We start from the raw sequence: 13,647 nt of genomic DNA on the forward strand, positions 1-13,647 counted from the left end.
GCCGCCCCGAGCCATGTTGGTTCCAACTTCCAGTATCTACTTTACCTTGGGTTCGTACTACTACTACGGACGATGGATCCTTATTGCTAGACCTACAGCCTACAGCCTAGAGCGTTTGGATTGGTGTGTTGGCACGTTGCATTTGCGGTTTGCCCTGCATCTGGTATCATTATCAGATGACTGATGAACTTTCGTTGTGACTCTCAGACTCTTAGACTCTCAGACTCTCACTCTGGAGTCTGGTCTGGAAAGTAGCTGTCGCGTGGACAAAACCTGTATCTGGTATATTGAGAATCATATCCGGTATATTTGTCCTCTCTGGTATTAATAACCATACTATCTGGTTTATCAATACCATATCCGTACGGTGTACCTGGTATGTCAATAACCATATCCCGTACCTGGTATATCGAAACCATTGAGTATGTAGATTGTGGTTTCTTTCTTTTATATCGCGGCATGGCCTTTACTTGACATGGTATATCTTGACATGTTATACCTTACTTGGCATGTTACAGTCATATATCGCTGCAGCGCCGCAGTGCTGATTCGCTGATTCGCTCCTATTTCCGCTGTCAGTCTGTTAATACTCACTTGATTCATTCTGAAATCCGGGAATCCGGGAATCCGGGAATCCGGAAACTCGAGAGTTCTTTGCTTTTCATTACCTCTTTCTTCCCGTCGTCCTCCTCCTTTTTCTTCTTCTTCTTCTTCTTCTTCTTCTTCTTCTTCTTCTTCTTCTTCTTCCCGTTCTCGTCGTCAGGTCTTGCAACATGGCCCTGCCCCTCATGGCTCATGCATTAGTCATGTTGGACTGTTGGACAGTTGAACCGTTGGACCGTTGAACACTGGACCGTTGGACGTTGGACAGTTGAACCGTTGGACAGTTGGAAAGTCAGTCTTTGCCTATAGGATATAGGATATATCATACATGATACATGATACATGATATAGCTCTGACAAGGACACGACAGCACACGGTGCACAGCACGCAACATGCTAGATAGCTGGTTGCTGGTTGCTGGTAGCCTGATAGATGTCTGCATGGTAGTCTGCATTGGCAATTGTCAAACAGCGTTGCTCAGTATTCATTGCTCAGTACTCAGTACTCACTACTTACTACTTAGTATTCAGTACTCACTGCTTATTACTTGCTGCTCACTGCTTAGTGTGTAGTACTTACTGCTTACTACTTAAATACTTTGGGCGTTGGACCATGAACCTTGGACCGTGGACTTTAGTTTTCTTGGTTTTCTTGATTTTGTTAGACAAGATATACTGTATGCTAGCAAATCATCAAAGACTTAGAACCAACTACACGTCTTTCTATTATCTAGCTAACTACTAGCTACTATCAATACCTAGGGTAACGGATCCTAGGGTGACAGGTCCTAGGATAACAAGTTCTAGATCAAGCCTGACTCGAGTCTTGACTCTTGTACTCCAAGCATGGCTGTATAAGTTCATGACTAACCAAGGTAAGGTAGGTATAAAACTAATTGAGCAGGATAAGGATGTATTTAGTTAGATTTCCCTTGTTGCTAACAGGACTGGTGAGAACAGTACTAAATATCAAGGGAAGTTGGAATAGAATAAGCTACAAGTTAGTAAGTTTGTAAGTTAGTAGAGGGTTTTGTAATTGATTAGTTGATGCTATAACATTGTACTCATATAGTATACAAAGAGAGATAGATAGACATACATGCATGAGGTAATAAGGGGGGGGGCGGGGAAGAAAACAAAAGAAAAGGCAAAAAACACGAGACAACAAACGATAAGAAAACAAGACAACACAAAAGAAACCCCGAGCATAAGAAAGAAATATTAGTAAGGGAGGGAAAACAGACAATCCTGTCTGCATTTCCTCAAAATCTACATCAGCATATCACAGCACAGCACGCACAGCACCGAGTCATCAACACTGTCATACATTGTTTGGGTCAATCCACTACAACTAGCCCCCACGAGAGACTTCCATGCATGAAAAAGAAAAATAAGAGAGGGGAAAAAACAATGAAAAAGGAAGAAGAAAAAAACAAATATTCCCATTATCTTTGCTGGTCCAAACGAAAAGGAAAAAGAAAAGTAGAGTTAAAAAGAAAAAGAGACGACACAGATCCGCACACACACTTCGCAAAAAGCTAATAATTAAAAAAAGAAGAAAAAAAAAAGTAAAAGGGAGAGGATCGGAAACAAGGTCAGAGACACAACCTAATTCTTAAACCCTGGCTTCTCCCCTTCACCCGAAACGGGGCCCCCTCCCTAATTTTTCTCATACAGATCATCTTTTCGCCTCATGCTACACACAATATCTGGAAGCCTCGTCTCCTTGATTGCATCTCACCCTACTCTCCTCGCCCATCCCAAGTCAATCCCTCGCTTGCTCCATTGCTCAATTGCTGAACCCGCTCACTAACTCACCCGTTTTCTCTTCGTCGATTAAATCTTTGCAAGGTCAGTCTAAACAGAGGGTGGCCGCCCATGCCAGTTCATAGATTGAACAAATTCGTGTTTTGTGGGGATTTTTATTTTTTCATTTTGCTGAATCCGTAAAAAAAAAAAAAGTAGTGCAATTTCCGTACGTACGTAATGGCGGTCTCCATGTGGAACCAAATCCGCTGCGAGCTGAGAGAGGAGGGCGAACAGATCAAAAATGGAGAGGGAGAAAGAGCCAAAGATGGAGAAGAGATTTGAACGTCCGGTTTTGGGAGAGAACATGGCGTACACCGAGGAAGGAAAAGGATCTGGATTCGAGACGGTCATGGTGGAAAAAAAAGGGGCGTGGAGCGCGCGCGTGCGCGCGACATTGAGATCAAATTTGGCGGCGTTGGATCATCTCCGCCCGAACCTGCTGTACACGAAAAGTTCGTATTGTTTACTTCTTTTGCTTCCTTGGAGGAGTAACGGGTCTGCCAGAACCTAGGCCACCGTAGACGTACTTTTGTTTCTTTTCTGCGGGTTTCAGAATCTGCAAAAAAATCATCAATTAGTATAACAGGTTTCTTCATAGGGAGGGCGGGGCAAAAACGAACCTGGAAGGAACACAGCAAGCTCTCGTCCACGCTCATCATCGCGCCGGCATTGTCGAATTCGCCACAATAGTTTGGTGCGCTAAACAGTGTGACGAGCTGTCTCTTGGAGAAGAATTCGTATCCGTCCTCAACGACCTGATGAGCTCGGCAAATCAAATCCATGTCGTGTTTTTGCAAGAATCGAGACACGACGTCGGGGCCAAAGGTGAATGAGACACCTCGATCGTTCTCGCTCCATCCAGTAATGTCCTTGTCCGGGTCGGACCATAGCAGATCGCAGAGAAGGCCGCAGTCGGGGATCTAAAACGGTCAGCGGACCAAAGCCAGAGAGAGATTGTGAAGAAAACATCTCTCCAAATGGAGCCACACGAAAACAGGCCCGCGAGTTGCCGGCTTCAACTCGCGGGAGGTGCTGGGAGTAGCACCAGAGGTAGAATGAGAGCAGAGACAAGAGCTGCTTCGATCAAAAAGTCAGACGGTGTCAACTTACATCAGTAGGGCGCATGACGCGGCGAATCTGCTCCATAGAGTTCAAGTCTGGACTCAAGCCGCCGTGCATGGTGAAAATCTTCTCGTCTATAATGGCCGCAATGGGCAAACAATTGAAGCAATCGGTAAATGTCTTCCATAGTTTAATATTGTATCTCCGCTTGCACTCATCGTAAAAGCCATAGATACGATTAATGGAGGCGCATTCGTGGTTGCCGCGAAGGATGAAGAAGTTCTCTGGGTATTTGATCTTGTATGCCAATAGTAAACAGATGGTCTCAAGGGATTGCTTTCCTCTATCGACGTAGTCGCCAAGGAAGAGATAGTTTGCTTCGGGAGGGAAGCCGCCGTATTCGAACAGCCGGAGGAGATCGTAATATTGGCCATGGATATCACCGCAAATCTAGTCAAAGAAAAAATTATCACGAGAATGTCAGCCAGTTCCCAACGGCCATGCCAATCAACTGTCCAAGGTGATTTGGCTAAGATTTGAGAGAAGAAGAAGAAGAAGAAGAAGAAGAAGAAGAAGAAGAAGAAGAAGAAGAAAAGACTGGAGAAAAAGGCGACGGGAAACGGGAGGGGGAGAGGGCATTACCTTGATAGGTGCTTCTAGCTCTAATAGTATGGGCTGCGAGATGAAAATCTCTCGTGCCTTGGTGCAAAGGTAACGAATTTCCGTCTCAAGCAGTTGGACCTGCTTGCCAGGCCTGCTTCCCCTCACCTCCAACAGTCTATCGATGATAGAATCGAGATCGACATCATTCTGGTCCGCCATGGCGTGCCTACACTCGCCGCAGCGACGATATTATGAAAAAGACGCGAGAGGCGAAAAGAGTGGGGGGATCGAAAAGTCGCGACAGTTGCGGTGCGGCTGGTTGTGGGTTGTTGAAGAGACGAAGGAAAAATCGCAAATAAGTGATCCGTGCGGGCGGCGGTTGAGAAACACTGAGAAACGCGTCGTTAGAGCTTTGGCTCTTTAGGTGAGAAAAAAAATAAATCAAAAAAGGAGCCTGAGATTTCACCCGAGGCTAGACCCGGCGCAGATGGAGGGGAGAAGGAAGATCAAGATGATTGGAAGGGAAAAAGAGATTGGGTAAGAAGAAGACGAGAGGGGAGAGGGAGTGAAGAAGCGATGAGCTTTTTCCCCAGGATAACACATACACACAATTACTTGGCGAAGAGTGGAGCGACAACAGCAATGGCCCGGTAAACTCACAGATCGATCGCGATGCGTTCTGGAATCAATAACGTGGGGAAACGTTGCTGTGAGGATGTCGACGACAAGAAAGACGGCAAAGCCGGCTCACGCGAGGACGGTAAGTTAGTTGGGTCGAACCCTCTCGGCGAATGGGGCGATGAATGAAGCCGAGCCTCTTTGGGGGGAGCTGCCTCTTTTATTTGGCAGAAGAGTCACTTCTCACTTCTCTCGACTCTGCCCAGAAGAAACAAATACAAATAAAAGAGTATTCGTGCGACCGCCAGAGGAGTGAAAATTGGGAGTGAAAAGAAGAAGGGGAGAGAAATCTGATGAAAGGCGGGATAACAGTTGTATGCAGGGTTCTTGGAAAGCTGCCAAAGAATAGGTGATGGAAGCTTCAGCGTTTAACCGCTTATGTTATCGCTGGTACTCTGTGGACCGTGACCACAGGGCGGCTGCAATACCAAACAAAAGCCACTGGTAGGTCTAATTCAAGGAGGACAAGATGCTGTGTGGAAAGGGAGAATAACAAACGAGAAGGAAAGGAGGGAAAGAGAGAAGAGAGGGCAAAAGGTAACTACGGTGTGAACCAAGTTTAGAAACAATGACGCCTCAAGGGAGATTCCCGTCGGTCACTCTACACCACAAAAGATATCCTAGACTTTTCTCTTATGTCTGTCGATTATGGCTCAAGTCAGGAAGATGTCTAAAGACGAATTGATCCTTTGTCACTCTTTCTTGTTGCAATCGATGGTGAAAACGTTGCTTCATTGAGGGCAATTGGATTGACCCTGTTCACGGTAATATTGATACTATCTCTTGTGGCTTAAAGCTTGGGCGTTAGGCGCAAAAGGCACGCGCGTATAGATATATTGTCCTGGCGGGGAAGACGTGAAAGTCCTCGTCAATACTGGCAATTGTATAGGTCAAAGTGGGCTGCGTTTCTTTCCATCTTCCTTTCCCTGGAGCTTCAAAAAGTTTAAAATTTGAACATCTTCTACATAATAGGATTGGACGATTCAAGGGAGAAGCTCTTTTCAAGGGGCAGGGGCATGTCATCATAGCGCACATGTGGCACACTCATGTATCATGGCCAGGCGTATTGTTCTTTCTCTCCACCCTTAGACATATCAATTTCATATGAAGAGTCACACTACATGTCGAGAATTGAGCTTGATATGATATCACGGAGAAAGAGGGGATGGAACCTTCGGAGCATCAACATGAAGGAGGAGCAGCACCTGAGGAGCCGGAGTTTGCTGCTCTAACTCCCTCAAGAACATTGAAATGCTGCTCAGATCTTTGCTATTTTATCATTCATAGCAGAAAGGCTCATAGCGAAAAACTCTTTCGAGGGGTCATATTTCTTTCGATTCCAACGGCCCTTCGCCTCGCTCCAAGCTGTACGCGTCGCCTGTAGCGTGACGGTCCATCGGCAGTCGGGGAAGCGTCAGACTAAATCCTTTTCTGGACTTGTAACCTTCTTGGTCCTCTCAATACAAGTACTCGCTTTTGTGATATGCTTTTCATCCTCGATCCTCATTATTGCACTTGATAACATCATCATTGTTCCATTGGTCAGAAATGAAAACAGGTCAAGCAAGAGATCAATTGATAGAGAGGAATCATGTCAAAACATATACCAATCTCTCTACCTGCACTTCATCCTGGTGACAACGCTGATGGCCATGCTGCGGCGTAAATCTTGACAGGGCCACGCAAGAGTTAAAAGTACCGTGAAAACTGTGTGTATGTACCTTATGTGTTGTGGCTGTCGCTGTCTCTGATTACTCATTCTAACTGGTCGCCCAGCAACCGGCCGTTAGCTCTTCTTCCCCAAGACTTCCCTCCGCTGCGTTAGACGGCTACGCCACAACTTGTATCTCTGCAAGGAAACATGACGGCAGTCGGTCACTGCAGTATCAATGAATCTTGCTAATCTGACACTGCACCTGCTTCTACCCTCACTTCAGACATTCAATTTAGATTTTTTTTGGTAGTCGCCATAGATTCAGTTCATATGCACTCTCCGAAACACCACGGAACAGAGCGCCTCTGCTGGTATTACGCAGTTCAACTGCTCTCCAGCAGAATTACACCATCATTCAAGGTTTCTCCCAGCCACAGGTAGACGATAAAACTGCTCAAGTGCATCAACCATATGTGTAGCGCTATTACAATGAATACATTAATGACTCGCTGGTCATTGGTCTGTTTTATTGGCTCTTCATTACATCGTAATCGAAATCGAAAACGTAGGAGGCAAAGAAAGAAAGAGAACGAAAAAGAAAAAGCATTGCAGAAACAAAAACAAGTCCCAGGGAGAGGGGAAAAGGACGAAGGAGGCTTGTCCCTGAACTGCCCTTAAATGCAACGCCGAACCCATGCCACTATATCACAATACACGAAAGGTATCAAACTGTACGTGCTGCAACAATCGTGACTCGTCACCAATTAGTACTAACGTGAGATAATCAAGTGCTTGCAAGTCATCAGCAATGATAGACTTGATTAGGCACATTTGATCGACTTGCGTAGAGTGAAAATTTATCAGAAATGGACAAGAGGAACAAAGAAAGGTGAAAGAAAAAGGAAAAGCGGTCAAATCTCAAGAAACCCCTCCCAGTAAATGTGAACAAAGCCAATATCAAATATTGTACAAGGAGAAATGGATATCAAAAGCTGTAAAAAAAGTGAAAAACAAGCTTGGTGAACTCGACGTGGCATCGTAGCCGGCACAAAGCATATTTCCGTTTCTAGAAATTCGCTTCTAACGGCCGGCATTCATGGCAACTCGGCTTTTCAGCCCAGGGTCCGGCCTGAAGACGTGATTCCCTGACCCTCAGCCAAGGGCGTTCTAGGGCCGGACCGGATAGTGCTGGCAGGACTGTAATCTCGTCCCGCCGGATGATTACGGGGACCCGTTTGGTTTTCCCAGCCCTCTTCGCTGAGAACGCTAAGCCACCCATTGCCGACCTCTGTCTTCAGCGCTTCGAGCTTTTGCTTGTAGCGCTCACCATTCAAGTCTGAGCCCTTTGTGTCTTTGGAAATCATTGGTTTTGCAGAGGGTACTTCGAATGCTGATCCATCAGTCGGAACGGATAGACTAGGATCCACCTGAAGGCTAGGTGGTTGTCTTGAGGAATGTGGTGGCATATCAGAGGTTGCAGAGTCGTTTACAGAAGTTTTGTTCGGTGCTTCTCTGTCTGAAGAAAGCTGGCCAAGCGAGCTGTTAATGTTGCCCGGACTGGATTCCTCTTGCGTCGCTCTAGGCGGACTACTCGACTGTGAAAGATTAACCATTCTTCTCTTTGGGCCCTTTTTTCGACGAGTGGAGGCCTTCTTAGCATCGACCGTGACTGTCTGATTCTCCGCTGGCGGCTCTTGAATCACCGCAATTTCTGACGGCTTTGCAGTAGGCTTGCTCTCTTGCACCGGTTCAATATCGTGCACTGGAGGAGGCGGGTCCAAAACAGGCACATTTGACGATTCAGCGACACGGTCGATAAGGTGCCGCCGCTCACTGTAGCTAGGTCCCGTCGAGTCGATAATGATGTCGGTAGTGTAGCCAGGAGACGATCGAAAGAGATTGAAAATGGTCACACGATAGTTGCTATGCGTCTTTGTAAAAGGGTTGCCAAAAACCCAAATCTCTCGGATCTCAGGTATACTCGTCAACCGCGCGAGTTCGGTAGGATCGGTTAGTTTGTTGTCCCGGAGGTCCAGTCTCTCCAAGGAGGGCAATCTTTCAATGCCGGCTAAAGAGGCCAGGCGATTGCCGCGCAGATTCAAAGCATTAATTGCGGGAAGCGGATGCTTCAGCAAGGAGTGCAAAGACTCAATCATACAATTTGACATATTAAGAGCTCTCAGGGAGGTGAGAGTCGCGAGGCTGTCCGGGGTCTCAGAAAATAGGTTGGACGACAGATCCAACGAGGTCAGTGTTTCGGCAACAGGTGCAAGACTGGACGCGGAAATGGCAGTCAATGAATTGTCCGCCAAGCAGAGGTGTTTTAGAAACCTCCACTTTGAGGGACCCATTGACGCCGAAGTAAGAATGTTCGTAGAGCTTCCGCTGCGGTATGGCCGACTTGAGCGGGCACTAGAGGTGGAGCTCCCCGAGCCGGAACGCTTGCTTCTGGGGACGGTCATCTTGGTCTGGCCGTGGGAAGAACCGTGCCTCGAGCTGACGGGCCGAGCAGGGGAAGTGCTTCTCGGGCGGGGAGATTGAAGGCCTCTAGAGCCATCCGATGCAGCACTGACTACGGCAGAGCCGCTAGGACTGCCACCATGTTCGCCTTTATCATCGGGTTTTGGTGTTCCTGGAGCGGAGTTGCCACCGACGGGTTGGGCAGTCTTTGACACGGGGCTAGGTGCTACCCAGGCAAGCACAGGCGACGACTGTGCTTTGGACGAGCGCCGTCTTCGCTTCTCCACGTCATCCAGTACAATGTGAATTAGAAGCTCGGCGGGGTCGTCTAGCTCTGCGCGCTTAACAGTCAGACTGCGCAGCTGCTCGGCCATTCGGTCCCAGCCAAAGAACTGGCGAAAATCGACATCTACAACCTCCAGAGCACTAACGTTTTTGAAAGCAATCAAGGGTACTGCCGAGTCAAACGGAAATTCCTCATAGCCCTCAATGAGGCGCGCCTTGTAGTCAGGAGATAGTCTCAGACATGGAATCTTTGTAAAGGCGGAATACAGATATTTGAGGTCCGTCTCAATCGCTTGCTTGGCCTTCTCCGACTTGGCTGCAGAGTTGGAGTTGAACCCGAAATTGGACCACATGGACGTCATGGAGGACATTACGCTGCGCACACTAGAGACGGAGTGAATTGAATCACGGTCTGCACTCCGTCGCTTGGTTCTCTGAGACTGGCCAAGAAAAGACACGTAATTCCCAGGAGAAGCACTTGTGTGTATATTTTCAAGCCGGACATTCATGGGGCCCACAGAGATACCCAAGTCTTCGAAACGGGAAAGCAAGTAAAAGAGGTGATGAGGTGTGAGAGAAAGCTTGGCGGGCTTTATTGGTTGTGAGGAGAAACTCAAAGAAGAGAGAGAGAAGGCTGCTGTCAAGGCGCTGGTTGTGGAAGATGAAGTGCTCGATGAGCGTTCATGAGAGCTTGGGCCCGTGGGGCGAGGTGTTGGGTGACCATTTCCGATCGTGCTTGATATGCTCGAAGATTGCCCATGCTTGGCAGGCGGTCGCCGTAACTGTAACGCGTTTGCGAGTGCCTTTTCATGAGTCCGGACGAAATAAGCCAGGTTCTGTGAAGGAAGGTAACGTGTCAGTAAAAGACTCTCTGCGATTTAAGACTCTCGAGCCTTCTCTTGGTGGGAATCTAGAGACATGCCTTTATGAAGTTTGATCCGTCTTCGGTGTCCATGATGGCTTGGTGCAGGCAACAAAGAAGAAAAAGGACGTCTGCCAATAAAGTGTCGAAAGCTCAGCCTTTGGGGTTAACGGTTATCATGTCGAGGCACCCGAAAGTAACATGTACAGTGAATTCCAAAACGCAGCGCTGCTGCGCGTGCTGTATTCTGAGATGGATCTTCGAAGGAGGTGAGGTACGTATGAACAATCTGAGATGGTGACATGCCCGTGTTAGCTTCATCTACCCCAAGATACAAGCCCCCAGATCCCTGGTGGCATTACGGCACAGCGACTTGAATGGTACCCATCATAGTCACAGTGAGAACAAGACAAGAAGTTGTAAAAACACAGTGTAGAAGGGATAGCAGCTAGAGTGGCCATCACCTGGCAAGCAGAGGACACACTTCAGGTCGGACTCACCACCTCGTTATGATCAAAAACAAAAGGCCGAATAAATGTCCAAAGCAGACCGTCACCGACAAAGACAGATTCTCAAGTCAGAATCCAGGAGCGACCTGCGACCAATCCGGGGTTGTGCTTGAGCGTGTTTGTGTGACAGGGTTTTCCGTGTGAAGGTGTGTCGTGGGTGCAGGTCCTGCCTCACCTGCACACCCAAGATCAAGACGAAAGCACAATAGTTGACCCGTGCCGAACGCGAGTCCAGAAAACACCGTCTCTGGTGAGATGTACTGGCCACCGCCTAGCAAATTAATGGATAAACAAAACCAAATGTACAAAGGCTCCAAAGCAGCCTGAGACCGAAGTCAATGAAGGCAGATAAAGATTAAGGGGAAAAGAAGAGGAGAGAGAGAGAGAGAGAGAGATCAGGGCCTCTTTGCGCAAGGCGGAAAGTTTCGACCAAGGGGCCTGAAAGTGGAAAGCTGTAACTAATCCAGCACGAGAAGGAGATGAGAGACGGATTCGATAGCCCTCGAGGCGCCTGATTTGGCTGAATTGGCGGGGCCCGGCACTAAAAGCAACACGAAGCGAGAGATTGCGATTTTGGAGGTTCGGCTGATGATTGGACGTTTCGGGGCCGACGAACACACCAATTTAACATGCGATGGGACCAACCCCATCCCACTTCTAATCCTCCTCCTCCCTCCCCTTCAGCAACTAACGTACAAATACTGTTGCAGACTTACATCAATCTACATATTATCTGCCTCTTCTTGCTTGCTATTCTGTAGTTGTTACACTCCTACCTCTTTCCTGTCTTGGTTGTTTGATCATCATCTCCCCTCCCTCCCAACAATCTATTTCGACCCTTGTTCCTCCGTCGCTGTCATCTCTCCCCTTTGCAACACAGAATGATTAGATGGACACGATGAGATTGTTCTCCTTTAATCTTGAATTCGGCACATCACCGATCGCCGATCGAATTGACCCGTTTGTTGCATCAGAAAAAAATTTTTCATTACTCTGCGTTTCAATATGAAGAGGGTCTGCGCTGAATTAGGCCGTGCTGTCCCGGACGTAATAGTTTTTCCCAAGTAGCTATGGTGACGCGCTGGAAGGGAAAAAGAAGGGAACCCCTGTTCATGTATTGATACCTTTAGTGCGCCTGGTGCGCTGCGCCTGGGAGGCGGCGCCCACACCACTTTCAAGGGTCTACCACCTCCAGAGCCTCTCAGCTGTGTGGACGAGGCCATGAATGTCGATCATGAGCTCAGCATGCTGCAGCCCCCCAACGCGACAATCAAATAAATTTCCCTTTCGAAGGATGACAGGCGCAGATTCGGGGTGGGCACGCTTGAGACCACCCTCCCTGGGGTCATGGCAAATGATCCGAGCGGGTATGAGTGAAAGAGAAGTGAGCGCGTCCGTGTGGGTGCGCACGCCCGGATCAATCATCTAGAAACAATTCGCACCAGTTTCAGTTGATCCGCAGGTGCTTTCCCTAGCGGCGCTGCTTCGGAACTGGTCCCCTTCATTCAGGCTCAAACCTGCTCCTGTGCCTCCAACATTCTTCTGCTGCTCATCCATCCCGGACAAGTTATGGATCGGCCTACCGACCGTGGGTAGGCCAGTCGCTAAATTGAGCTTGGTCCGGCGGCTCGAGGGTCCACATGAGAGAGAGCTAACCGACCATCATTGCACTCTATTTCTCGGCCGTCTCCTCCGAGTACGCTCCCGGTAAAGGCACTTGTACCATATCGCAAGTGATAGCCAGATGGGCGAGTAAAACAAGATGATGAAAAGAATCCGAGAACCAAGACTCAAAGTAAGAAAATCAAAGTAGAGAGTGACAGCACGGGCCGCTATGACCGAGCACCACAGAAAATAATTATGCCGCGGAACAATGGTGCGTGTGTGGGCGCGCCATCTGCGGCATCGCGCTGGGCCGATAAGCCCGGTCGGATAGGTTATCAGATAGGATGGCTCAACTTGCCTTAAGCTAAGTTTTACCCTTGCCGTTCACGGTCGCCCACGCTACTCTAGAATAGGGTCTGGCTTTGCGCTCAGTGGGATCCACCACGCCCGGGCATAACTCCGGGCTATCCTCAGTGAATGCCGAGTTTCTGAGGCAACGCGCTATCGGAACCAAATAAACTGTGATAATCGTCTGAAACATCTGACCTTTATCAGAAGAGTGGCACTGCATCGATTATGAACAATGCTCAGAGAAACAGTCGCCCTTTTAAATTCCCCAAACGAGCAACTTCAAAGTCGCATCTAAACGGTTGTATTGACGATTTCCATGCAATTTGGCGCTTCGTAACATGCAATTTGCCGGCTCATGTTGACGACTATGGTCTGGGCTTGAGCCTAATACCCATCGCGTTCCACAGAGCTCACAGTGACCTCGCACAAAGAACCGTTATAGCATTTGCTTGCTTTTGCTGCTTTTTCATGCGCGTAGCGTCGCGCAGGCCATAGATCGTTCGCTGCGCGGCTGCACGGCCGCCAGCAGCCTGCAGAAATCCTAGCTACGCGCCCATTGCACAAAATCGATCAACTGTAACCGGAATTGTGCTGTATCTGCATTTGTGCTCCCATAGTCCTCTTGGCCATGCCAAGGCCTCATCATCCTTTTTCGCCTTGAGGGTGGTCGGTTGTCGGCAGGTTACCGAGAAATGACCGGGGTTGTATAAAGATAGGGTTCACTCTATGACCGGCAGGAAAGGGAGGGGTATGATTCATCCCTCGCTCCCGAGCTATAAACATCATCATCACCTGACGCAATTTTTCTCTTATCCCATCTCCCGACTCATGCCATAACTACTGCACGGACCAAAGCAGCAGGGCTCTGGACCCTGAACCCTGAGACCCCGCAGGTCAGCGCGTGCAGCATGCCTGCCTTGTCCCCCCCTCCCCCCCCCTTGCCCTCGTCATCAACTCACACTCAAAACTGTACGGCACCCATATCCGTCCTCTCTGCACTACCAAAGACCGCGATGAAAATGCAAATCCATCGCGGCCCGAATATGACACCTCTGTTGTCTGCTGGAATGTGGGGTTGATCGAAGAGTAGATTCCCCCCACCTGTCAAGAATGTCGAAGGCTCAAGGGAGTCGTGCTCGTTGCATCATGGCACATGACCTTCTCCG

General features: G+C 48.4%; 3 protein-coding genes across 3 annotated transcripts; all 3 read right to left on the bottom strand.

The window, feature by feature from the left end:
• Positions 1-599: 599 nt before the first annotated feature.
• Positions 600-2,763, bottom strand: L228DRAFT_265600 (hypothetical protein; the record flags this gene model as incomplete). The annotated part of the gene is made up of 2 exons (XM_018334728.1): positions 600-779; positions 2,587-2,763. 2 exons carry the CDS (start codon positions 2,761-2,763, stop codon positions 600-602), a joined length of 357 nt encoding a protein of 118 aa, XP_018190682.1.
• A 112-nt stretch (positions 2,764-2,875) lies between these two features.
• On the bottom strand, positions 2,876-4,296 carry L228DRAFT_265601 (Metallo-dependent phosphatase; the record flags this gene model as incomplete). Its single annotated transcript, XM_018334729.1, has 4 exons — positions 2,876-2,968; positions 3,033-3,332; positions 3,523-3,924; positions 4,117-4,296. The coding sequence occupies 4 exons, from the start codon at positions 4,294-4,296 to the stop codon at positions 2,876-2,878; spliced, it is 975 nt and encodes a 324-aa protein (XP_018190683.1).
• A 3,008-nt stretch (positions 4,297-7,304) lies between these two features.
• Positions 7,305-10,057, bottom strand: L228DRAFT_62550 (hypothetical protein). Its single transcript, XM_018336780.1, has one exon. It carries the CDS (start codon positions 9,661-9,663, stop codon positions 7,522-7,524), a length of 2,142 nt encoding a protein of 713 aa, XP_018190684.1. The 5' UTR covers positions 9,664-10,057; the 3' UTR covers positions 7,305-7,521.
• Between the last annotated feature and the right edge of the window lie 3,590 nt (positions 10,058-13,647).

This window comes from Xylona heveae (genome assembly GCF_001619985.1).
Source record: "Xylona heveae TC161 unplaced genomic scaffold L228scaffold_2, whole genome shotgun sequence".
In the NCBI taxonomy this organism is placed as follows: domain Eukaryota; kingdom Fungi; phylum Ascomycota; class Xylonomycetes; order Xylonales; family Xylonaceae; genus Xylona; species Xylona heveae.

Coding starts and splice junctions, on each gene's coding strand:
- L228DRAFT_62550 (XM_018336780.1), bottom strand. CDS start 9,663: ATGAATGTCCGGCTTGAAAATATACACACAAGTGCTTCTCCTGGGAAT.